Source organism: Mchenga conophoros, linkage group LG4 (assembly GCF_057382185.1).
Source record: "Mchenga conophoros isolate Kocher_MC1m ecotype Shallow Benthic linkage group LG4, M_conophoros_male_GT1.1, whole genome shotgun sequence".
Lineage (NCBI taxonomy): Eukaryota > Metazoa > Chordata > Actinopteri > Cichliformes > Cichlidae > Mchenga > Mchenga conophoros.
The window spans coordinates 6,168,087-6,194,516 of NC_140529.1; the positions used below are offsets into that span (position 1 = coordinate 6,168,087).

The 26,430-nt window shown below is 42.3% G+C and overlaps 1 protein-coding gene and 1 pseudogene across 4 annotated transcripts in view; one reads left to right on the plus strand and one right to left on the minus strand.

The window, feature by feature from the left end:
* Positions 1–7,313: 7,313 nt before the first annotated feature.
* On the minus strand, positions 7,314–24,481 carry pih1d1 (PIH1 domain containing 1). 3 transcript variants are annotated; one of them, XM_085270105.1, is made up of 11 exons: positions 24,186–24,481; positions 21,388–21,478; positions 18,788–18,845; positions 18,470–18,658; positions 14,745–14,806; positions 14,508–14,589; positions 13,157–13,253; positions 12,941–12,967; positions 12,774–12,861; positions 11,988–12,131; positions 7,314–7,426 (listed from the first exon to the last, which is right to left on the minus strand). In XM_085270105.1, exons 2-11 carry the CDS (start codon positions 21,466–21,468, stop codon positions 7,391–7,393), a joined length of 864 nt encoding a protein of 287 aa, XP_085126231.1. In that variant the 5' UTR covers positions 21,469–21,478; positions 24,186–24,481; the 3' UTR covers positions 7,314–7,390. The 3 variants fall into 3 exon arrangements, with proteins under 3 accessions (XP_085126231.1, XP_085126229.1, XP_085126230.1); XM_085270103.1 differs by lacking the exon at positions 24,186–24,481 and adding an exon at positions 23,881–23,972; XM_085270104.1 differs by lacking the exon at positions 24,186–24,481 and adding an exon at positions 23,780–23,879.
* The window catches only part of LOC146575402 (uncharacterized), a 52,639-nt pseudogene continuing 50,688 nt past the window's right edge, over positions 24,480–26,430 (plus strand). The window contains exon 1 of the transcript XR_014892118.1: positions 24,480–25,463. The product of XR_014892118.1 is annotated as an uncharacterized LOC146575402 (transcript). The remainder of the gene's footprint in view (positions 25,464–26,430) is intronic.

The window sequence follows — 26,430 nt, forward strand, 5'->3', positions numbered from 1 at the left end:
TGGAGAGTGCGTCCGCCACCACTAACTGTTTACCGGGAACATGCTCAGCAGTGACATTGAATCGCATCAGTCGCATCAGCAATCTCTGACATCTCAGTGGCGTTTTATCAAGGTCGTATGAGTTGATCAAAGGCACCAAGGGCTTATGGTCAGTTTGTAGACGTACATGACCCATGCCTTGGATGTAGCGGGTAAAACGTTCGCAGGCCCAGACAGATGCTAAACACTCTTTTTCGATCTGCGAATATCTTTTCTCTGCGTCTGTGAGCGTGCAAGAACAAAAGGCAACAGGCCGTAACTCCCCGTCATTGTCCTGTAACAGTGCAGCACCCAGGCCATAGCTGCTGGCATCCGCACTGACAACTGTTGGTCGGCCTGCATCATAATAACAAAGTGCTGGTGCAGCCACGAGCATTGCTTTTGCTTTGTTGAATGCTTGCTCCTGAGGCTCACCCCACACCCATACAGTCTCTTTTTTGAGTAGATTGGAGAGGGGGTGCAGCACCGTGGACAGGCCTGGCAGGAATTTTCCAACATAGTTTATTAATCCGAGTACCTGCCTGAGTTGTTCTACATTGGTGGGGCTGGGCATCCTGGCAATAGCCTCCACCTTGCCACCATCAGGTTTCACACCATCCGCACTGATGATGTGACCGAAGAACTGTAGTTCATTCTTTCCAAAGTGGCACTTGGACCTGTTGAGCTTAAGTCCTGATGCTTTGATTGTCTGTAATACTGCACCTAAGCGTTGGTCATGTTCCTCTTTGTTAGCCCCGAAAACCAATATGTCGTCCATCACGACGACAGTCCCCTCTAGGCCCTTGAGCAAGGTGCTCATGAGCCGCTGGAAGATCTCGGGTGCTGAAGTTATGCCAAATGGCAGGCGTCTGAAGCAAAACCTGCCCATGGGAGTTATGAACGTGGTTAGTTTTTGGCAGCTGGGATCCAGTGGTATTTGCCAGAACCCACTGGAGGCATCCAAAGTGGAGAAAACTTTAGCCCCTGCTAACTTAGGAGTTATGTCATCCAATGTGGGCAAGATGTACCGTTCACGCTTTACTCCCTTATTCAGACGTTTTAAGTCCACACACACCCTGACCTCATCCTTGTTGCGCTTTGGAGCAGGCACCATTGGTGCACACCAGTCTGTTGGCTCGGTGACTTCCTCAATGATGCCAAGTTTGAGCATGCGCTTTATTTCCTTTTCCACTTTTGGGAGGAGAGGAAAAGGCACCCGGCGTGGGGTGGTTACACTGTACGGCACTGCATCTTCGGTCAGCTCGATTTTTACAGGTTCACAGTTCAGCAGGCCAATTTCTCCGAACACATCCTCTTTTAAGTCACTACTGATTTTGTTAACTCTAGTGACTAATCCCATGCGCTTTGCCACTGTCTTCCCCAGTAGGTTACTTGCATATTGCCCTTTTATAACTGTAATCCAGTACTGGTACTTTTGGCTTTTGTACTCTGTAGTAGCAAGGAATTTACCCATGCACTTGACTTTTCCACCAGGGCTGTACACAGTTGGCTTACACTGGATAAGTTTGGGTCTCTGCTGTAGCTTATTAAGGGTCGTTTCTGTCATAACAGTGGTGTCTGCGCCTGTATCAATTTTGAAATCAACTGGACTGCCATTTACCAATAGCTCAATGTCCCAGTCGCCATCTGAGCCTGACTCCTCAATGACTGTTGTTTTTGGCTCAATTACTGCTCCCAGGAAAAGCTCCCCTATGAAGAATGAATCCTCATCTGAGTCCTCTACAGCCTCAGCCCTGACCTCTTTTAGCATTTTGGTTTTGCATACAACTTCAAAGTGTCCCAACTTATTGCACTTTCTGCATCTTTTATTGCGGGCTGGGCAGTTTTCTCTTTTGTCATGCACCCTGTTGCATCTTTGGCATTTTGGTTTACTCTCACCATGTTGTTGCTCACGTACCTGATGAGGTTGGTAGTAACTCCTTCTCATGCTGTTATAATGCCTCTGTTTCACCTCATTCACCGTGCTTTCCACTCGGTCTGCACTTTGCTGTTTGACTTGTTCACTCTGGCGTGCTAGTTGAATGGCTCTATCCAAAGTTAAGTCCGCCTCGAGCTGGAGTTTTTGTGAAACATCTTTGTCAATTAATCCAATGACGATACGATCCCGGATCTGCTCGTCTTTACTGCCGCCGAACTCGCAGTGCTGCGCGAGCTCGTACAGGCTCCGCACGAAAGCCTCGACCGTCTCCCCGGCCCTCTGGCTCCGTTTGTGAAAACAGGCACGGTCGTGGATAACGTTTCTCTTTGGGACAAAGTGCTCATCGAACTTTTGTATAACCAGATCATACTCAAACTGCGGACTTGGCCTGGCCTGCGTAGCAGCAGGAAACACAAACGAGCCATATATTGGTTCGGCATCTCTACCCATGGAGTAAAGAAGCGAGTTCACCTGCACTTCGCCGCTCTCCATCCCTAGCTTGGACGCCACTCGAAAACGGGAGAATCTCTGCTGCCATATCGGCCACTCTGCCGGCTGTGTAAAGTCGAACGGCTCCGGAGGTCCAAATTTAGCCATTTCTTCGCGTAACTTGGCGTGAAGTCCTCCATTCTGGCACGATGTCATGTTCGGAGGCAATAAGACGCAGGGTTCTCAAGCACGAACCACTTTTTATTGAATTGTAGCAGCAGTGTACGTGGCTACATCAATTTCTGGAAAAACACATATACACACCGGTCTGCTAGCGACCTCTAGTGGCTGCCCTCATGGTAGCCTTACTAGGACAACATAAACAGATTTCACAACAGTGAGTCTCAGTCTGAATCTGAGTCTCAGTCCTCTGAGACAAACAAAAGTGTGTTGTTTGTTTCAGAGGACTGTTTATATATAAACAAACAAAAGCAATCAAGCAACTTACTAGAATATGAAAAAGTACAAGTGCACCAACAACTTTTAATGTACACCAAGTGAGTACACTACACAGCCCTGATAATGTCCCGCATGCCTGGATCCACACCGGTTTGCTCTGTAGGCAAACTGGTGTGGATCCAGGCTGCGGGACACATCACAGCAGCCCTGCCCCGCAGCCTGGATCCACACCAGTTTGCCTACAGAGCAAACCGATCCACGGAAGACGCTGTAGCCACAGCACTCCATGCTGCATTAACTCACCTGGAAGAGCATGGTAGCTATGTGCGGATGCTCTTCGTGGATTACTGCTCAGCTTTTAACACCATCCTTCCACACAAACTGGTGGCCAAGCTACAAGACCTGGGGCTTCCATACAGCACCTGCATGTGGATCAACAGCTTCCTCTCGGGCCGTAGACAGAGAGTCAGAGTTGGCCATCACACATCCTCAGCCCTGAGTCTCAGCACTGGCTCACCCCAGGGCTGTGTGCTCAGTCCACTGCTCTACTCTCTCTACACACACGACTGCACTCCTCGCCACCACAGCAACATCTTTGTGAAATTTGCAGATGACACCACAGTGGTGGGGCTCATTTCCAAGGGAGACGAGTCTACGTACAGAGACGAGGTGGAGCAGCTGACGTCATGGTGTAAGGCCAATAACCTCCTCCTCAACACTTCAAAAACCAAAGAACTCATAATAGACTTCAGAAGGAAAAAGGCAGAGATCCAACCACTATTCATAAATGGGGACTGTGTAGAAAGGGTGGCAAGCTTCCGCTTCCTGGGAGTCAATATAGAGGAGAACCTTTCCTGGAGTGTGAACACCTCCGAGCTGCTGAAAAAGGCCCAACAGAGACTGTACTTCCTGAGAATTCTCAGGAGGAATAACATCACACAGAGACTGCTGGTGTCCTTCTACAGAGCCACCATTGAGAGTGTTCTAACTTACTGCATATGTATTTGGTACACTAGCTGCACAGGGGCTCAGAGGAAAGCACTCCAAGGGATCATTAACACCGCCCAAAAGATCACTGGCTGCCCTCTCCCCACACTGGAAGTTCTACACAACGCCCACTGTTTTAAAAAGGCCCAAAACATCATAAAAGACACCTCACATCCTGGCCACTCCCTGTTTGAACTGTTGCCCTCAGGCAGACAGTACAGGGCAATCAGAGCAAGGACTAATAGACTCAAACACAGCTGTTATCCAACTGCAATAACACATCTGAATACTACAAAAAAATGTCCATCACGCCACTCTTGTGTTAATCTATGCACGGTCTGAAGCATGTGTGTGGGAATGTATGTGAATGTTTTACTGTTATATCTTATTAGTATTTTAAGTATTCTATCTATTTTATTTATTGAATTTTATTGTTTTATTTATATTTTGATATTGCTAGGGATGATGCAATGATCGGGGACCATTCTTAATTTCGTTGTTCTCATGACAATGACAATAAAGTTTCTGATTCTGATTCTGATAAAAGAGGTTTCTGTTAGTTGTCCTCTTACTAAATCTTACTAAACCAGAATATTTTCTTGTTATCCGGTGCAACTCCTTTGCTCCCCTTTCCCTCCTCCCTAAGCTTCCAGCTGAAAATTTGAAAAGGACAGTAAAAATTAATTTCAACAAACTTTTCTTTTTGATTTTACAGAACCTTAAACACACTTTGATCAGTTCAGCTTATAATGAAATGGAAAATCCAGCTACAGCTAACATTTATATGATCTCCACCACTTTGTTTATGATGTTGACTGTTCGTCGAATAGTTCGCCGCGATGAATTATGGCATGACAGTCTCTCCTATTCTTTCTTAAAAGATGGTTCCAGTGTTTCCTGTGCAATAAAGGAAGCACTCAAGAGTTTTTCCTTTGTTTTTGGAAAATTAGAACAGCTCTTATTGTGGTGGCCACGCAGATACTTCCAGGTCACTTCTCTTGGCTATTGGAATACACCCTAAGACTAACACCAGGACACAGGGAATAAAGGGGAGGCTTAAAAAGGAGAAAACTCCAGGACTTAAATGTAACCTATGAGGAAACTCAAAAGACAACCTAATGACAAAAGCACAGGGTGCCAGTGGTGAACGTGTCATTTCTGGTATTCTATGGCAAATGCCAATCATGCTCCATGGTAGTGAGCACAGGACCCACTAGAGGACCTCAGGCTAAACTCATGAAGTCTGTTCCTGATTCACACCAGTGGCCACCTGAGGGTCATTTTGTAGCTCTGGCATGGCTCATCTTGTTCTGTCTTGCATAGAGGAGCAGGTAACAGTCCTGCTGATGGGTTATGGATCTTCTACGTCCCTGTCCAGATCTCGTAGGGTAACTTCCTGTCTCCTAGAATCTCCTCCATGCTCTTAAGAGCATGCTGGGAAACAGTAAACCTTCTGGCAATGCCATCCTCGAGTGGCTGGACTATCTGCGAAACCTCTATAGAGGCCATACTGCTTCACGCTAACGTCTTCTAGGACAATTACACAGTCTAATAAAATGTAGTCAATCAGATTCAAAAGCTAAAGGTCATCAGTTCTGTGCACATAAATTGATGAGCTTTATCAGACCTTCAGCGCTAAAGCTAAAACAAGCAATAATGGTGATTGTTGTGCTACCTGGGACAGTTCGGCGAGTATTAGGAAAATGTATGGAACAGTCTGGTGATCTGCTGTGAACACACAACTGATATTCAAAGGTTATTTTGAGATTCTTGGATAAGAGTTCATTCTTTGAAGACTTGGATCACATGGGTAGTGTAGGACACCAGATATCCAGCCCCATCCCGGAGTAAACTGGAAATAATAACTAAATCAAAACTGTTTTTAATGTTACGGCTTCCTCCCCAAGACCCGAGACAGCTTTTGATCATTCACGGTGACTAAAATCAATAAAAGAAACAATTCAAATAATGAACACATGAACAAGCAAAGCCACCTGTTCTGGTGACGCATACACATGCATGGTAAGGAAACATTATATCAACACTATTCTGCTTCTCGCCTTGTGGCATTGAAGTCATTAAGTGAAAGAAAATGGATGGATGGATATTCCCAGGATACCTGGAATATAAAACTCAATTTACAACATACAGTTCACTTTGATGATGAGAAGTGAACTCCCCTTCTGCATGACTGTTTGTGCTTAAATTGTAAGAAATTTGTTTGTAAAATACTAGAAAAATGTGATTTGTTCATCTTTCATTTATTTACTTTGTAGTATTAATGGTCATTAATTGGTATCAGCAGAAAAAGATGTAAAAACACAAGTTTTACTATTTAGTTTTTTTCTTTCATTTGAAGGCGACTGTGGGCTGATAAACTGCTTTAAAAGAAGTGCAGTCGAATCAAATCAACAAACAAACAAACTACAGAGACCTACTTGTTTTAAACGGCTTGTGTGGACACAGACGTGAATGTTTGTGTTGAAGGAGCTGATTCTGAAACTGCTGAGTTATAAGAGTGATACGAACACAGGGGAGGGTGCCGTTGAGCAGATCAGAATGGGTGAGGAAATGTGTGCGGGACAATTCCTGATTGAGAGATGAATGTTTGGGAAATTCCAAATTGTTTCTGAAAGATCAGAAGTATTGTGTAATTTTACAGCCAAAATTGCAAAATAATTCCAGGCGGCCTGTTTGATGCTTGGGTAATAACATTCATTGATGAGCCGAGGGTGTAACAGCCTGTGCAGCCTGAGAACATATCAGCAGATCATGCCATGCCTTTAAAAAGAAAAAACACTAATTTTTCCAAGATCTGTGATTTGTCAGTCATGTTGAGAGCTTCCTGTCGTAAAGGATCCTCCAGCGCTTTCACAGATACTTGTGGGTAATTTCATTAATCGTCGCAAACATATCTGACAACACCATGTTTTTACTCCAAGCTGATTACCTCTGAGCTTTCAGTTACAGAATCTTCACCTATCCAACATCAAGATTGCTTCACAGATAAAACTGAAATCTTTCCAAGTTTTGAAAACATATAAATTTCCCACCAGACACAAAGAACCAGCAGCTGGCAGCAAATGGAGCCAAGCCTGGAAAGCAGTTCAGACAGGTAAATCGCGCCACAGGTGCTCATTAAGCAGGAGTTTCACAGAGATTAGAGGCTTTGCTACAGGATTAGCAAAATGTGAAGTGTTATTAATATTTTCTTTTCCACCTTCGAGCGATTTCCCTGTTATAACATATGTCATCGACACGTGAAACTTACCTGTAATTACTACATGGTGTGTGAATATTTCAAAATGTCAAAGCACTGACAGGTCTAACAACTGCTGAAACATCTGCTTTAGAAAAGAAAAATAAACATGAACTGTGAGGCAATAGCCTGAGAAAACTTTCAAACAGGTTTTACAGACTTCAGGCCCTCCAGATTATCCTTGTGATAACTGAGGATTAATGGAAAAACAACACTAAACGACTTTATGAATAACACTTTTATTGCTGCAGTATTATTTTTTAAAGAAACATCACAAACTGAACAAGACTTCTGCAGTTTCATGAAGACACTACGGGCATGGTGACTGTGAGGATCTGGGGGAAAGAAAACAGAAACACATCGTACAGCAGGTTAAAAGACTGAATTTGACTGAGTTGTGTGTGTGTGTATGTTTGCTGCAACGTTAAGCTGTTCTTTGCTGGTGTGGTTCCTGTGGCTGCTGCGTCATTTGAATTCTGAACTGTTACTCGTCATCTCACGTTGTGCAGTCTGCTAATTCACTCATTTTTATACTTATTTCAGATTTATTTTGACTGTTCATCATTTGGCACTTGCAGATTTGGGTCGTACATCACCACCTGCTAGCATCTCCTCCTCTTATTCCAGAAAGCATGTCCAACAAACTGTAACGGATCAACTCGCAACTCGGGTGTTCTCGAGCAGAAAACTCCAAAACATCCGAGTGTTTATCCTGAGTACTCCTACATCAGTAGGGAAAGAAAGCATCCAGCAATGCAACTTTGAGATCAGGATTCACCATGGCAACAGGTAAATGGAGGGCTGACCATGATATTTATCAACCTCGTTTCATTATTTCTGAATTATTAGATAAAAATGATTAATGACATTCACAGCAAACCTTGCTTTAATGCTCCACAGTTTTCTAATCTGATCTAATGTCAGCCTTCACTGATAGATGTTGGCTCTCTAACAGCCACAGCAGGGATGCTTTACTGAGTTTCTGTGATAACCAGAGCTCTGTAGTCGTTTCACGTTTAGCTGAAAAAATGCAGGGCAGCTGCATTTAAAAGAATGTTTTAACACTTCACCTCAATACAGATGTATTGTACTTGGTCCAGCCCAGAGTCGATCATGACCAATTGGCTAATCCACCACCTTTCATTGTTTATACCGTTACAAAAACAACAAATAAACATAAAAAGAAAAAATCACCATCGGCCCACCGGGTGTGCCCGATGGCCAGTCCAGCTGTGCGGTCAGCTGGTGGGTAACAGGCATCTCGGAAAACGTTAGAACACTTATGCAAATATGTGACGTCTTGATAAATCGAGCAGGTATTTGAAGTTTACACAACAACATTCTCGCCTGAAAATACAGTGGCTTGCAAAAGTTTGAACTTTCCCACATTTTGTCACATTACAGCCACAAACATGAATCACTTTTATTGGAATTCCAGGTGAAAGACCAACACAAAGTGGTGCACACGTGAGAAGAGGAACGAAAATCAGACATGATTCCAAACATGTTTTACAAATAACTGCAAAGTGGGGTGTGCGTAATTATTCAGCCCCCTTTGGTCTGAGTGCAGTCAGTTGCACATAGACGTTGCCTGATGAGTGCTAATGACTAAATAGAGTGCACCTGTGTGTAACCTAATGTCAGTACAAATACAGCTGCTCCGTGACGGCCTCAGAGGTTGTCTAAGAGAATATTGGGAGCAACAACAACACCATGAAGTCCAAAGAACACACCAGACAGGTCAGGGATAAAGTTATTGAGACATTTAAAGCAGGCTTAGGCTACACAAAGATTTCCCAAGCCTTGAACATCCCCCGGAGCACTTTTCAAGCAATCATCCAGAAATGGAAGGAGTCTGGCACAACTGTAAACCTACCAAGACAAGGCCGTCCACCTAAACTCTCAGGCCGAACAAGGAGAGCGCTGATCAGAAATGCAGCCAAGAGGCCCATGGTGACTCTGGACGAGCTGCAGAGATCTACAGCTCAGGTGGGGGAATCTGTCCATAGGACAACTATTAGTCATGCACTGCACAAAGTTGGCCTTTATGGAAGAGTGGCAAGAAGAAAGCCATTGTTAACAGAAACCATAAGAAGTCCCGTTTGCAGTTTGCCACAAGCCATGAGCCACGAGCTTCACCTTCCAGCAGGACAACGACCCTGAACATAAAGCCAGGGCAACAATGGAGTGGTTTAAAACAAAACATATCCATGTGTTAGAATGACCCAGTCAAAGTCCAGATCTAAATCCAATCCAGAATCTGTGGCAAGATCTGAAAACTGCTGTTCACAAACGCTGTCCATCTAATCTGACTGAGCTGGAGCTGTTTTACAAAGAAGAATGGGCAAAGATTCAGTCTGTAGATGTGCAAAGCTGGTAGAGACAGACCCTAAAAGACTGGCAGCTGGAACTGCAGCAAAAGCTGGTTCTACAAAGTATTGACTCAGGGGCTGAATAATTACGCACACCCCACTTTGCAGTTATTTATTTGTAAAAAATGTTTGGAATCATGTATGATTTTCGTTCCACTTCTCTCGTGTGCACCACTTTGTGTTGGTCTTTCATCTGGAATTCCAATAAAACTGTTTCGTGTTTGTGGCTGTAATGTGACAAAATGTGGGAAAGTTCAAGGGGGCCCAATACTTTTGTATGTTAAAAGTTTATTTTGTGATCCAGAAAGAGTAATATTTTAAACTCCGCCACTCTGCGTTCCTCCGCCGCTGCCTCATTTGAGGTTTGGAAGAAATGCATTCTGGGATATTTGCCTGGGTTTGGCTACAGTAGCTAGCAAAACAGCCAGTTAGATTTTTTTTGCATCCAAGTCTGTGATTGGTTGGTTTTGTGACACACTTCTAACGGTGTACAGAAAGAGTTGAGCGCACATGAAGCAGAAATGTTGTGAGCGCGAACGACACACTGAGAGCAGGTCCGCAGAGATCTGAGCAAGAGCAAATGCCAACAACTGAGCGAGAGGGGCTGCTATTGTGAGTGTGTGGATACTAGCAAACACTGAAATACATTTCTTACATGCAGAAATTAATTTGTTCGCTCAAAATCATTTTCTCCTCAACACACAACATTTTTTTTACGTGTGCTCAGAATAGAGGCACTAAAACAACGCCATATTTTCCCATCAGTGTGATCACTTATACATCTAACGATTGATCACTGATCAGTGTGTAGCATATTATAAAGGGGAAACTGACAGTCTCTGTGGACTAGCGCTACCATCTCACACTTCTGTTTAATCATTTGTCTGCTTGATGTTTATTCAGCTGTGTAAAAACTATAACTTTAATCTCAGCCAAACCGATTTACTCAGGAACAAATAAAATACTGAAAAAAGCCAAACAATAACATTTTTAAGTTATCAAAGTGACTTATATGTTTAACCTGAGTAGCGAAAAGGATGTGCAGGGAGTTCGTTGTTCTCGCCAGTTCTCGTGAGCCTCGAACCCCGGCTAGCTACGAGCTGGTGGGTAACAGACGTGTCCGAAAACGTCGGAGCGCTTTTGCAAATATGTGATGTCTTGATAAACTGAGCAGATATTTGGAGTTTACACAGCTACATTCTCACCTGAAAATATCTTAAAAGTTTATTTTGTGACCGAGAAAGAATAATCAGAGTAATATGAAAATAAATAGCTGCTACCATTGTTGGAAACTGGAACTGGCTGGGCCGCGCTATGAATTCTGGGATAGGTTGGGCCACAAAGGATACACCCGACCAATCCTTCAAATCCAGGGAAATGAAGGCCGCATTTGGAGGAGTCTTCGAATTTGGACACCCTTCATCGCGACACTGTAAAGTAATCGGCCTACAAATGCGACCTCCGAAGGATGCGGCCCCTAAATTTGGACACAACTACGATACCGGACACAGCTTCTTCTTCTTTGGGCTTAACAGCAGCTGGCATCCTTGTACATGCAGTGCTGCCATCTTCTGTTTCAGTCCGTTATTACACTCTTAAATCCTACTACTTATTCCTGCGTCTTTCAGGATCTTGCAAAGCTTCAAACGACGCGTCGACTATTAACTTAGTCGTCGACGATTTTAATAGTCTAGACTATTTGTGGCAGCCCTACTGTGGACATCATCACTGTCTCAGAGTCTCAGAGTTACAAAGATGCAGAGCAGAGATCTTTTTCTGAGACGATATTAAATCTGTGCTGTCTTCTTATAGTTCAAGGACTGAACAACTATTAAAGTGCTCGTGTTAAGGACACAAAGTTACAAATTAACATCTGACTGGGATTTCAGTGACTGTAAAAACATAAACTTTTACAGATCAACTTGCTCTTGAACTGAACCTGCTCACTCTCTTACCCCGGTAAGATGAGTTTACTCTCTTTCCAGAACAGAAAACCAGAGTTTCCCTAATGTGAAGGTTAAACAAACTAACCAACCAGCTTCCTGGAATAAGGCCCACACAGTGTGTTTTTGTCTCAAGTTTCTGAGGCTGACACACTGCTCTTGCACTAAGGAATGTGTTGCAATAGCAATGATATTGCTGTATAACATTTCTATAGCACATTAATATTTAAACTGGTGTTACTGCAGTCGACATGACATGGCACAGCTTGTAGTCTGAAGCTTGCACGTTCTTCTTGTGCCCGTTTGAATTTTCTTCAACTGCTCTGTTTTCTCTCCAGAGTGAAAGGATGTGCATGATGGGTTAAAAGGTTTTACAGAATGACCTCAGAGCACATTTAGTCCTACGCCGCAGTTTCCAGAAACATAGCCACACTTAAAGTGATGCTGACCTCAGCAAGCTTGCTGTTGCTGGTGGCACTGCTTGGTAAGAAGCTCGTGTATAAATCCCAAAAACAACAATGGGCATCGAACACAATCCTGTATGTGACAGGGTCCAAGAACAGGGTGTATATTTTCTGTACCTGTGTGCTGCTGTTGTACTGTGCCACGCTGTTCTCCTGGTCAACCAGGAAGGGGTGGAAGATGTCAAGATGGAAGAGCGAGGGCCGAGCCGTTAACACCAGTCGATCCTCCCCCACATCCAGAACCAGAGAGAGAGACGACCCCTGTGCAGGAGACATCAACATATCGTATCATCGTGTTTAAGAGCAGAGCTGTTGATCTCTACTTTTAAGATGGTTTTGAGCAAGAATAACTAAGAAAGCAACTTTTTAATTTTAGCCAACTGGCACAGACCTCTCCAGCTGTTTGTGGAGGCCATCAGGTACATGTGACTATTGTAAGCTTGGTGTAAATATTTAAACAACAAGATAGGCATATTTTTAACTTTATGCTGGACTTTGTTAAATGGAGAGTGGTTTCCACACTGAAGTGTAAGTTAACCACTCAGGTTGTTTCTTGTTTCTGATATATTCAAAGACAAATATATCAGTGTGTTTTGGACAGACGTACTGCTCCTCCTCTATGTTTTCTCTAGGCTGGGGTAAAGCTCAAGGTAAACGCAAACCCTAACACTTAGATATATACACACACCAGTGCCTTGCTAAGACACCTCAGCTCTGTGACAGCAACAACAAAAAATGACCTTCAAAACATTTTTAATCTCATCTCATTTTCCCTAACAGCAAAGTAAAGCTAAAATAAACCAGCCTGTATTTGAGGATGACGTCTACCCTGAAAGAAACAGGTAGGCAGAGAGGACTGAAATAAATGTGTGGTTAATTATGTGTGTTTGTTTAATATCTCACCACTCCGGGAAGCTTTATCTCTGCAATCAGATACTCTGGTTCACCAGCAGGAGGCTCAACAATCATCGTGAACTCTGGTCTGCGCAAACTGAGGAAAGGGTTGACATTTCAGATCACGTTGCTTTTCGTGGAAAATGAGACAAACAGGACAATGAACAAAGGTTCACCTCTTAGTGGTTGCGGGTGACTTCTCCCTGCGGGATGAAAGAAAGCCAAAGAAATTTCAACATGTGTTGCAAATTATACAGAAACAGATTCCTGTGATGCAGGCCAATTTGCATCACTACAGCAGTGATGCAAATTGGCCTGCATCTTTATTGAGTAAGCCGAGTGCAATGATGTGTGTCAGTGTGTTTTCTGTTGAGCACAGTGGGGGTACATACGGAGGCTGCAGCTCTTCAATGACCGGCCTGCTCTTTGTGCGGATATTCTGCTCACTGACAGAACCCAAAAACTTTCTGTTTTTCAGGACCTTCCACTCTGCAAAAACACACACAACAAGTAGGGCTGGGTATCGTCACGGATTTCTAGAATCGATTCGATTCACAAGGTCCTGATTCGATTCCAATCGTGGAAATTTTGCCTTGAACAGTCAGAAATATTATAATTCTTATCATTTATCAGTACATTTCCATATTTTTATATCTATAAAAAAAAAGCTGACACTTCTGAGACTTTATCAAAGGTGTGAGCATCACAGCAGAGGCCTTTGTGTCAAAGTAACTGAGGATAAAACACAGAAAAACGTGAAGGAGATTTTCCTGGCCTGGGATTTTATAGCAGATGACCTTAAAAATATTCTGCAGTAGATCAAAAACAGAAGAAAACCATGAATCAGCATGTGAACATTACCTGATGCTGCTGAAGTGAAGCAGAGCAAAGTTACAGAGGTTTTATTAGAGACACAGTTAAGCATTTTGCAACTTTGCATAATTTTAAAAAGTTTAAATCTATTTAGTAGCCGATTAAACAGCAGAAATGAGGCTTTCTTGTCAGAAGTAAAAAACACAGCGGCCGACAGCGCTGTGAGCAACGGTAGACTGGTGGGTGATAAGCAAGCAAATAATGCAGAAAACAGATTTTTAGATGGGAAACTGTTCATGAGAGAGAGAGAGAGAGAGAGAGCTGTGCATGACGTGTGATTTTATCGTGGTGGAAGCAAAACAGCAAAAGTCAGAGTGAATTCATGACGATGTTTGTGTGAAGCGAAATGTGAAGTTTAGTTTGGATCTTCTTTTGCTGCTGGTTCAGTCAATATTGTTTGGAGAGATAAAACCTGCAGCTTCAGAATCAAATGCAAAAAGGACGTAAACACACAGCATGGACCCCCCGAAACATCAACATCAGTGCGCCGGCGGCTTTCAGCCCGACCGTGTCCGTGTTCGTGTCGTCAGGTGAGAAAGGCGACATCTCACTGATTCTGATGCGTCGGCGGTCCGCGCTTTGTGTTTATGTCTTTGTGCAGAATCTGCTTACATGCTCTGGTTTGCTGTTTTAGCTGTTTAGTGGTTGTTGAAATTTTGTGAGGTTTAACCTGAGATTCTGGCGTTTCGGGCAAAATAAATTTATATTTAAAAATCGATTCAGGATTTTAATGAATCTGATAATATGGCGTTATTTAAGCTAGACTCGATTTTAATTAGAAACGCGATCATCGAAACCCACCCCTAACAACAAGCGCGGGGTACGTCCAGAACAAGAATTATTAACACAGACACACACAGACACACTAACCTCTACTCAGCTCCAGATTGTATTTGTTTTCTAAACCCTCTACAGACACGAGGATAACAAACTGCTGGAATAAGGGATCCTTCTGCAAGACAAAAATCATACAACACTTTTTATGCAGAGTTTATAAATTAAGAAAGTTAATGAAGGTCAGTGCAATGAGGAGGAGTCAAAGGAATATAAAATAAAAAATTCCTTTTTGATTGCAAAAGGAAAACAACCACAGGCACATGAACACACCTGACACTTCTGGAAGAAGTCCTGGTTAATGACAACGTCATAAGCTGTGCAACCCTGAGAGCCTGAAACAGACAAAGAAACATTAAAAATATTTTCACCACAACACAGGAAGCTGAAACGCTTCCATCCTGTCGGCAAATTGAATCAGGAAAGACGATGAATACAGACTGATGTTGTGTAGACCTTAGACCAGTCAGTCACAACATTAAAATACACAACTGAGAGATGAGGTAAACAACACGTACCGTACATTGTTACAGTGTTACAATGTTATCGTTATTCAGAAACACTGTTTCATTAACCTTTAAATTAACCATTGGCCTTCATTCATTCTGGTCGGTGTGTGTACACCATCGTATATACACCAGGCTCAGTGCTCACTTGCCAAAGAATCGCAGACTTCTTAGTTATTGTTCTTGGTGATTTTAACAGAGGAAGCCTCATTCAGGAACTCCCCAAATAAAGACAATTTTAATAAATCCAGGCAGTGGACTAAAATGTAACTTATGATCCTGCAAATGTGCCCATCCGTGCTGGAACATAGAAGTGACCAACAGCTCAGGTTAAGCAGTTTGAGGCAAGACTGACATGTGCAGAGGAGGGCTATTGGATATACTGGGCAAAGAGGAAGACTACATAGTAGTCAGACTGAGCAATAATGCATTTGTTGCATTTCTCATGGGTTCTAATGGGGGCCTTTCTTAAAATGACTGGTCCCAGTAACAAAGGCGCTTGTCGACTCAGAAATCGAGAGAAAACCAACAACACACCCGGCAGAACATTATGTTATTTACACGGGTGCACATAAGTGGTCCGCATGTGCGCATTCGCTGTCAAAATAAAAGACACACCAGATAAGAAGTTGCAACGCGCGTTTGCGTCCATATAAAAAGCACTGTTTTTGTCCTAGAGTGGGATTTTCACGGCACATTCTGCACCACATCTCTGTGCGTTCATCATTTGTTTGAAGCCAGCTCACCTCCTGCAACCACTTTTCCGAGAATACGCGCTTCTTTTGTGGTCCGGACTCCTTCTGACATTTCTTTGGAGGTAGAGGAACACCAAAGTAATTGCTTAAAGGAGCTTCTTCGACATCTTTAAGAGTTCTAAACAAATGTCTGTCCTCCTCCTGAAAATCTTATGTACGCAAACACGCGTTGCAACTTCATATCTTGTGCGCGTTTTTTTTTTTGACAGCGAATGCGCACCTGCGGACCACTTATGTGCAGCCCTGGTTATTTAGCTCGTCATATTGCAGCCACAGAAATTCTTTTGTCCATGAAACCATAAAGCTGCACTTTCTTTTTGCCTTATAGCCTGATTTGGGCGGCCGTGGCTCAGGGGGTTGGGAATCGCATCTGTAACCGGAAGGTCGCCGGTTCGATCCCTGGGCTCTCTGTCCTGGTCGTTGTGTCCTTGGGCAAGACACTTTACCCTACTTGCCTACTGGTGTTGGCCAGAGGGGCCGATGGCGTGATATGGCAGCCTCGCTTCTGTCAGTCTGCCCCAGGGCAGCTGTGGCTACAACTGTAGCTGCCTCCACCAGTGTATGAATGTGAGAGTGAATGAATAGTGGCATTGTAAAGCGCTTTGGGTGCCTTGAAAAGCGCTATATAAAATCCAATCCATTATTATTATTATTATTATTATTATTATTTGTCATAACTTTTCCGTTTCGTGGTAAGCTTTTCTTTGGCTGTCACTTCTTCACCCTGACCTGTCTTATTTGGCTCAGCAGAACTAAAATATATATCCTGCTGCTTTTACACACACACTCACATAAGCTCAGCGATTCTCTGCGCAATCAACCTCTCACATGTTTAAGCTGCGGGAGATTTCACTTGTCATGTTTGCATAGTAAGCTAACGATTAATAAGACGATGTCAGAGGAATTGGTGCGCAAATTATCATCACTCACAGATCAGTGCTGTCGCTCTCTATACACAGTTCGCACGATTGCAAAGTGAAAGCAAAAAAACAAGCGCAAATTCAAACGCGATTTCAATATGTCACATACAGTGGGGCAAAAAAGTATTTAGTCAGCCACCGATTGTGCAAGTTCCCCCACTTAAAATGATGACAGAGGTCAGTAATTTGCACCAGAGGTACACTTCAACTGTGAGAGACAGAATGTGAAAAAAAAATCCATGAATCCACATGGTAGGATTTGTAAAGAATTTATTCGTAAATCAGGGTGGAAAATAAGTATTTGGTCACCTCAAACAAGGAAAATCTCTGGCTCTCACAGACCTGTAACGTCTTCTGTAAGAAGCTTTTCTGTCCCCCACTCGTTACCTGTATGAATGGCACCTGTTTGAACTCATCATCTGTATAAAAGACACCTGTCCACAGCCTCAAACAGTCAGACTCCAAACTCCGCCATGGCCAAGACCAAAGAGCTTTCGAAGGACACCAGGAAAAGTATTGTAGACCTGCACCAGACTGGGAAGAGTGAATCTACAATAGGCAAGCAGCTTGGTGTGAAAAAATCAACTGTGGGAGCAATCATCAGAAAATGGAAGACATACAAGACCACTGATAATCTCCCTCGATCTGGGGCTCCACGCAAGATCTCATCCCGTGGGGTCAAAATGATCATGAGAACGGTGAGCAAAGATCCCAGAACCACACGGGGGGACCTGGTGAATGACCTGCAGAGAGCTGGGACCAAAGTAACAAAGGTCACCATCAGTAACACACTACAACGGCAGGGAATCAAATCCCGCAGTGCCAGACGTGTTCTGCTGCTGAAGCCAGTGCATGTCCAGGCCCGTCTGAAGTTTGCCAGAGAGCACATGGATGATACAGCAGAGGATTGGGAGAATGTCATGTGGTCAGATGAAACCAAAGTAGAACTTTTTGGTATAAACTCAACTCGTCGTGTTTGGAGGAAGAAGAATACTGAGTTGCATCCCAAGAACACCATACCTACTGTGAAGCATGGGGGTGGAAACATCATGCTATGGGGCTGTTTTTCTGCCAAGGGGACAGGACGACTGATCCGTGTTAAGGACAGAATGAATGGGGCCATGTATCGTGAGATTTTGAGCCAAAACCTCCTTCCATCAGTGAGAACTTTGAAGATGAAACGAGGCTGGGTCTTCCAACATGACAATGATCCAAAACACACCGCCCGGGCAACAAAGGAGTGGCTCCGTAAGAAGCATTTGAAAGTCCTGCAGTGGCCTAGCCAGTCTCCAGACCTCAACCCCATAGAAAATCTGTGGCGGGAGTTGAAAGTCCGTGTTGCTCGGCGACAGCCCCAAAACATCACTGCTCTCGAGAAGATCTGCATGGAGGAATGGGCCAAAATACCAGCTACTGTGTGTGCAAACCTGGTAAAGACCTATAGTAAACGTTTGACCTCTGTTATTGCCAACAAAGGTTATGTTACAAAGTATTGAGTTGTATTTTTGTTATTGACCCAAATACTTATTTTCCACCCTGATTTACCAATAAATTCTTTACAAATCCTACCATGTGGATTCATGGATTTTTTTTCACATTCTGTCTCTCACAGTTGAAGTGTACCTCTGGTGCAAATTACTGACCTCTGTCATCATTTTAAGTGGGGGAACTTGCACAATCGGTGGCTGACTAAATACTTTTTTGCCCCACTGTATTGACAGTGGCTCACCGATGCCAATGACATAATTACCCAGCTACATTTCTGAAAGAATGCAAAAGCATTGACATACAAAATCACATGTTTGGCGGTTACGTACTATTGTCTATTTCTGTGTGTGGCTCGCCAAGACTCATGGGAACTCGAAAGCCGCTAGGATCGTCTGATTGGAGCAGCTCCACAAGCTTCTCTCTGGAGAGTTCTGGAGGAGGCGGGACTGAGTTCGACTGACAGACGTTTATAAATACCTTCTCCTTGTTTGACTCTGAGAAAGTCTTCACACACATGCCTGACACGTGGGACAGGAAAGGCAAAGGGAAAAACACACAAAAAGAAATTTTTGTATTAATGAGCAAACTTAGAGTATTGTTCCAAAATGTAAAGATTATATATACTATCTATCTGTGACATAGCTCACCAGGCTCCGGTCGGATTACTTTGGAGTCTGGACTTTCACTGTTGATCTGTCCAAGGGTCTAAACAAATATTACACATATTATTTATTGTTTGGCAAACTCACAGCAAAGAAAAAAAACACCTGTAACATCAAATGTCATCTGTGATTCTCACAGTTTTTGTGCATGGAGATTTTTCAATAACATTTTCTGTACAAATTTATTTTCCCAAGATCGAACAGAGGACAATATAAACAATGCAAGTTTTCTGAGTGCACTTTAAATGTCACAGGCCAGCTCTGTTTATGGGTAGGCTTCCGTTCACATGTCTATCTTAAAGTTTACATGAACGTCGCAATATTCAGCACAGCTATGACTTTTGATTTTAGCTGCAGATGGTTCTACATGACGTGTAGTCATCATCTGGAATGCATATATGCCAACAATGTCTGTGCTTTCTACTCGAGCAGTGATGAGCTCTTCTGTTTATTTAGAAAAAGAAACACCTGCTTTATTTGGAGAAGAAAATACAGAGGAAACCCAGATGTCCCAGTTTTCCCACTGGGACTTGAATGCACCGTACATTTTCTGGATCTGCGGAAGGCTGGAGGGTGATATCTCTCAAAACCCCATGTGGGCCTGCAAAGTGACTTGTGCATATCATGCGATTGGTCCATGTGCATTTAAGTTATTGTAAGTGAGCGAGGTATGTTACTAGCTGTGTCCCAATTCAGGGGCCGCACACTTCGTAGGACCCGGGCTTCGTGGTCTATATGGGCCGGGTACTCCGAAGAGCGAGGAGGGCGGAAGTGCGAGGCTTGTGAAATGGGACGATCTAGCCTCTGTCGTGCTGCTCAGGTTGCCTAGCAACCATGAAAATAACCGCTAGAAAGGTTTCATAAGCATTGTTTGACAGAAATGAAGGAAAAAAATGTTTTTGTTCATTTGTTTTTTTATGAATGTTCCTTGATGTCACTCATGAGACTAGTGTATTACACTTTGGTAATGTAAATATAATATGGCCAATATTATATTTATTATTATATTAATTATGATTTATCACAGCAGTGAGCTTGAACTCTGTTTCAAATACTGAGCTTCAGTAAAGATTCAAGTTGATTCAAGACTGAATTCACAGAAGATGAAACTATCAGAATGAATATGAAGGATGAACAAAATCTGGAAATAGATGAAAAACACATACCACAACCAAGAGTGAGCACCAAGGGGGGAGAGAACTATCAGCATATTATTGGTCTTTATTGGCAGGCACAAGCATAAATACCTGGGACGCCATTGGCCCATTTATCTAGGTTATATTATAGACTTGACAAAGATTGCCCACTGAAGTCTAAATCACAGGAAACAATGAAAAAGAGAGAGAAGACATCCAGGGAGGAGAGAGCTGTATGCAGCATGTAAGAACTGATGAAGGCAGGAATCTTTCAATGTTTATACAGTTTCCTATTTTTCTATCAAAATATTAAGAAACACGGGGTTGCTCAAGACTTCTGTACAGGACCCTATATTTACTGTTCAAGAAACCCACCGTTTAACATGAGTGCTTTAAGTTTAATAAATATAACTTTAATCTTAGTAGCAAAAACACAACTGTGATTAGGATTTTTGACATAGTCAGTCAGTCCTACTATGAAAACAGAGTTTTAGGGACAGATGAGACCAACATTCTCAACAAAAAAAACGATGAGATCAAAATTTTTTTGTTGACAATGAAAAAAAGAAAACACATTCCACGTTTATCTCATATATGAGTCATAATAGTGAGCTCATAATGGTGCAGCTGCATTATCATTGTGAAACAAAGAGCTGTGAATGATAGCAGCATATCACAAGAAAATAACAGAACATCTGTTTGTAAACAACAGAGTTTGGCTGATGCAGCAAGACAACACATCTCAGCCTGTAACGCATCTTTGACGAGAGGCTGATGGGAAAAAAATTAAAATGAGTCTTTCAGGGCTGACTAGCAGTTACTGCAAATGCTTCCATTGCATTTCACCCACACATATGAAACAAATTTTCCTCCATGACCAAATGTAACATTTTGTCAGATTTTTGTTTCTCATGTAGCACGACTAAGTCAGAGGGCCAGCTTTACCTCAAAACAATTCACCTTTGTTCCTTTATTGTGTTTTACTATTTAACACCCTGTGGGGATTTCTGTCTCCAGCTAGGATCGAACTGCTGACCACTTGCCAAGTACAGTGGAACCCCCACTTACGAATATCCTGTTTAGTGAAAAATTCAAGTTACGAAGGCACTTAACGGCAATATTTCTGCCCGTGTTACGGCAAAATGCCTGCATAACGAAATCCGCTGGCTCTGATTGGCTGAGCCCAGAAATGCCCACAATGCGTTCCGAATCATGTGCCAACCCCCTTGGCTTTGGTACTTGCACTTCGTTCCACTTGAACGACATATTGTTGTTGAAGTTAGCAATTAGCCTGTAGCCTATCGTTCACTCAAAAGGTGCGATGGGTGCTTCGAGTTACGAAAATTTTTGACTTACGAAAGACCCTCGGGAACGAATTAATTTCATAAGTGGGGGTTCCACTGTAAATGCGTTACCATGTGATCACAGTTAACATAAAAGCAAACTTACCTGTAACAGTAGTTGCTGATACAACTCTTCCTGTTGCTGTAAGTCCAGCTCAGAGTTAAGAAGCGACGAGTCCGTCATCATTCAGCAACTCCTACAATCATATAAGAAATCAATTGTTTAATTGACTCATTTCTAATAATAACAATGTTACTAAATTTGCTCATGCTTGCAGCTATTCTCATAAACTTTACAAAACACTGACAACCAAAACAACCAGTTTCAAGAGGCAGATTTACAGGCAGAAGCGTAAAGCTGTGGTCAGAAATTTATGCACACTCATCATCTTCATCATCAGTGGACATTCAGCCGCATGAAGGTCTGGTAATTTGGGCTTTTTAATCCTTAATTGTTTTTTCCAGGGTGGAATGATTGTGCAGTATACATCTTTAATAAGATAAAATGGATGTGTAATGTAAAATGTGAATACAACCTCAAATATCTACATATCCCCACTAATACTTGGTTCAGTGTCTCTTAGCAAGTTGCTCCTCAACCAGACGCTTTTGATAGCCATCAGCAAAGTGCTGCACAATCACGTCACCAAAGCGTGTTAAAACGTTTAATAATGCACAAAATACTAGTTTCCGCCATTGCTACCTCTGAATAGCAATAGCAGGTGCATCTCCTTTCAGTAGATGTTGACCTCTGACCTTGAGGTCAAGATTATCGAGGTTCAAACTAGTCTGAGATTTTTAGTAGATGCATCTATGGTGTCATTTTGAAAGTCATGGCATTCACAAACTACTCCATCAGCCTTTTAGAGCTCAAGGATGAAAAAACATTGTACTAATCGGTGCATGCTCCTGCATGGAGCTACTGCATTCAAAGATAATGATTGTATGAGTTTTTCTCCCACTGTAGCCAAAGCGCTTGCTCATAGGGGTTTGTATGACTGTTAAGTTTTTCTCATGTATGTATTATTGTAGGGCCTACCTTACAAAATAAAGAGCCTTGAGGCAACTGTTCTCATAATTTGGAGCTGTATAAATAAATACATAAATAAAATTGAATAAAAAAAAATAATTTCACTTATGGATCAGTTCATGGGCATAATTATGTGTCATGTGCAAGGTATAAAATTTCATGCAGAAAAGTGTATGGTAGTGTCCTACCTGTGTACCACAGATCACACATTAAGAACAACACAGGTAGCAGATCTACACCAGAGAAACACAAGCACTGAATTCACAGAAGATGAAACTATCAGAATGAACGTGAAGGATAAAAAAAGAAACAAATATGAAAAAAAGATACCACAACCAAGAGTGAGCACCAAAGAGCAAAAGAATTATCAGCATTTTATTGGTCTTTATTGGCTGGCATCACGTATAAAACATCAGGTCATGACCACACGGCCATTAACGCATAATGCACCACAGACAAGCATAAATACCAAGGATGCCACTGGCCATTTATATAAGTTACATTATAGGCTTGACAAAGATTGCCCACTGAAGTCTAAATCAGGCCTGGGCGAAAGAGAGCAGGCATCAATCCCACAGGAAACAAAGAAAAAGAGAGAGAAGACATCCAGGAAGTGGAGAGCTGCACGCAGCATGTAAGAACTGATGAAGACGGCCAGAGAGATGATGTCATGTTATTACACTCAGTCTGACAGCTGATCACTTTTGCTCAGTTAGAGTTGAATGTGGTAAAAGCTACAAGACAAAGGTGCTTGTGCACATGGACGCGTGCATGACCAATGAAGTCTCCTATTTAAACAAGTAGCGCTACACCTCTGATCTGACCCATACACAGTGCTGTGAAAAAGTATTTGGCTTAGCTTTTTGCATATGTCACACCTAAAGGTTTTAGATCATCATAGTAATTTTAAATATTATACAGATTAACAGAGTAAACACTAAAATCAGTTTTTAAATGATAATTTTTATTTATTAAGGTCAAAAAGCTATTCATACCTCCCTGGCCCTGTGTGAAAAAGCATTGCATGATGTTATTCAAGATTCAAGAGCTTTGTTCTCAATACAGTAACATACACAGTGTACAGTGTACCGGAATTCTGTTTCCGGTACACTGGAAACACAGCCCCCCATGGTGCATTTACAAGTATATATCATGCCAATATGTTCAATTCAATTCAATTTTATTTGGATATAGCAAAATCTTTGAAGAATGTCTCCAGAATTTTACCAGTTTATACCAAATAAAACATCAGATGAGCATCAGAGAATTAAAGTGAACACAATAATAATATTAGTAGCAAAACTGACACTATTAGGTGTACAGCCAAACTGGCGAATATGAACTCTTTCATGTTCCCAAAGCGCAACATAAAACTACTGGCTAGATCGTAACTACTTGTTTATGCACATGTTTGTCCATGTTGCTACCCGTATAAACACGTTAGCTTAGCCTTAGTTTACTAGCTTACCAGCCGAAAACCTCTCCTTTTAGCTTTCCGTTTCCTGTCATTTTCACTTCTGTTATGCAATTTATTATGTTTACAAGGTGCGTAAATAGATGTCTGTTTACCTTGTTTCTCGTGCCCGTAATCGCTATTAGATGTCGCGCAGTTGTTAGACGTCACAGCGTTCCAATGGCAACTTCCGAACCAGAAATTTCAGAATAAAATCATCCATAAACTGAACTGACCGAAAACAACTTCCTACAAATGGGCTGAAGCGATTCATTTGTAAACATAGCCTTGCTGCTACTGTGTAAATTGAGAAATTTCTTAGGTAGAGAGGTCGAAATTCAGCCATTCATCATAAATATTTGCTGTATTATTTTCACTGTTCCAGCACAAAATATATGGCAAACTAATCGTATGCACTCACCAGTAGGGTTGCCAACCGTCCCTTAAAAAACGGAATCGTCCCGTATTTCGAAACAAAAGTACACGTCCCGTATTGAGCTAATAAGGGACGCACTTTGTCCCGTAATACAGTGAGAATCAAAAGTAGTCTATAAATGTTTATGGAATTAACGCTTTGTTTGAAAACATAATTCCCAGCCCCTCTCCTGCTTTGTGACCAATGAGCTGACAGCACACTTATGACAATTCGAGTATGACAATTCAGATTACCGCTCATCTCATTGGTCGAGGAAAGGTCGCTTGCGGAGAAAATACCGGAAGACAACAAATGACCACAACAAGAAGCATGGCCAACAGGGAAACAAACGCCGACACTGCGGTGCAAGTCTCGGACGACAGTACACCTAAAGCTGGGCAGACACTGTGCGATTTTTTTCAGTCACGTTATTCAGCTCTTGCTCAAACTGCACGATTGACTCGCAGTTGGTAGGTCACGATGCAGGTCTCACACTATACGGCCCGATGCTCTGATGCGACCTGAGTGCTCACACTGTGCCTCCATAACATGAAGGTTATAACAGAAAATCTGTCGCTCTCTCTGTCTTTCACTCACACAGACACACCACCACCATCAACTTTGCTAAATTGCTAATGAAAAACATGATCAGCTGTGACTGAGCAGCATGTAAATCCAACTGTTTTCACGGTTGTTGTGGTCGTGATAATTTTGTGATGCCACATCGAAAAGGCTCGGATGAGCTTTCCAAAGTTCTACAAGTGCCTCCATCACTTGTGTCCAGATCACACGCTGCACAGCCGTGCTGCGCCGTCTTTTTCACCGATGTTTACGTGTTTGCGCATGAGCAGTGTGAGCGGCTGTGGTGACACCCTCACGAGCGATTGATGATCGGGAGCTGGTCGTGAGGTGTTAATCGCTTCTCGTTACCCCACGTATACTACACGACGCACGATGAAGGCCAAAATCGGTCCGATCACTCAAAAATCGGCTCAAAATGGGCCTAAAACCGCACGGTGTAAGCCCAGCATTAGAGCAGCAATGTTTGTTCCCCTCAGAGAAAGAAAAAAAAGGCTGCAAAAGTACAGGGAGGACTGGGAAAAGGAAAACACCTGGCTGGGAAAGTGCACGATAACACCTATAAAGCGCACTTCACTGTGTGCCGGCGCACTTTTTCCATAGGCATGCTTCTAATGGTGGCACAAGAAGAACATGAGGGGCGTGAAAGCTCGGGGAACCCTTAACCAATTTTTTGTCCACCAGGCCACGGCAGAAGCAGATATGGTATGTAAACACTGGTTTATTTTTTAAACCCTCTGGTTAAGGTTAATATGGGCATGTGCAGTGAATATCAGCGCTATGTGGCCAGAAGTGTGATAATATAATTTATTTTGTGTAATAAACAACTGCAAGGATAGATGATTACAACAAATTGATGACTAATACATAAAAGTAATACATAGATGAATAATGATGATGAGTTAAGATGCGTAATCATGGGAACAAGCGGGTTTACAAACAGGAGCAGCTGATTAGCATTAGAAAAGCTGAAATAATACCTCAACTGAAGCCAATTGTACTATATGCACTATATGTGCACTGTTACAAGAATATTTTTCGTTCTATTGTTTTCTATTAATTTATATAATTTTAAGTTAAGGAGGACAGAGTTCTTTTAAAGAAAGATTTACTTATATTCTCAAAAGTTAAGCATGACAGGCTTCTGTTTAAGAAAGAGACCTGTTTTATTGTGTTAATGTTGTCATTTTGAGCTAAAAATAAATGGCTAAATGATCATTTGTTTCCCATATGGTCATATCACAAAGAATATGCATCTGCTTAAATCAAATTCAAGTCAAATGGTTAAAAAATAATTTCACACACACAAAAAAAGAGCTACCACACTGGGAAGGGTGAAGACAACTGGGTTGCCCGGCCCTGGCCACGAGGTGTCCCTTATTTATTTTTCAGGGAGTTGGCAACCCTACTCACCAGCCACTATATTTGCTTTATGTGAGTGAAGTTGCCCCCCCACCTTCTTCAAATCTAACAAAAGTGGTATCAAACGTTTGTGCCACGTTTGTGCTTCAAAGATTTTCGTTTGTGCCGCTTTCATTTTAAAGATATTAATAAAAATTTCTAGAGGTCATCAGAGGTCAAACCAGCCCCCCCATGTTAATTAAATCAAACAAAACTGGTGTCAATCAACTGTGCTACGTTTGTGCTGGTTTGTGCTAAAATTGTCGTTTGT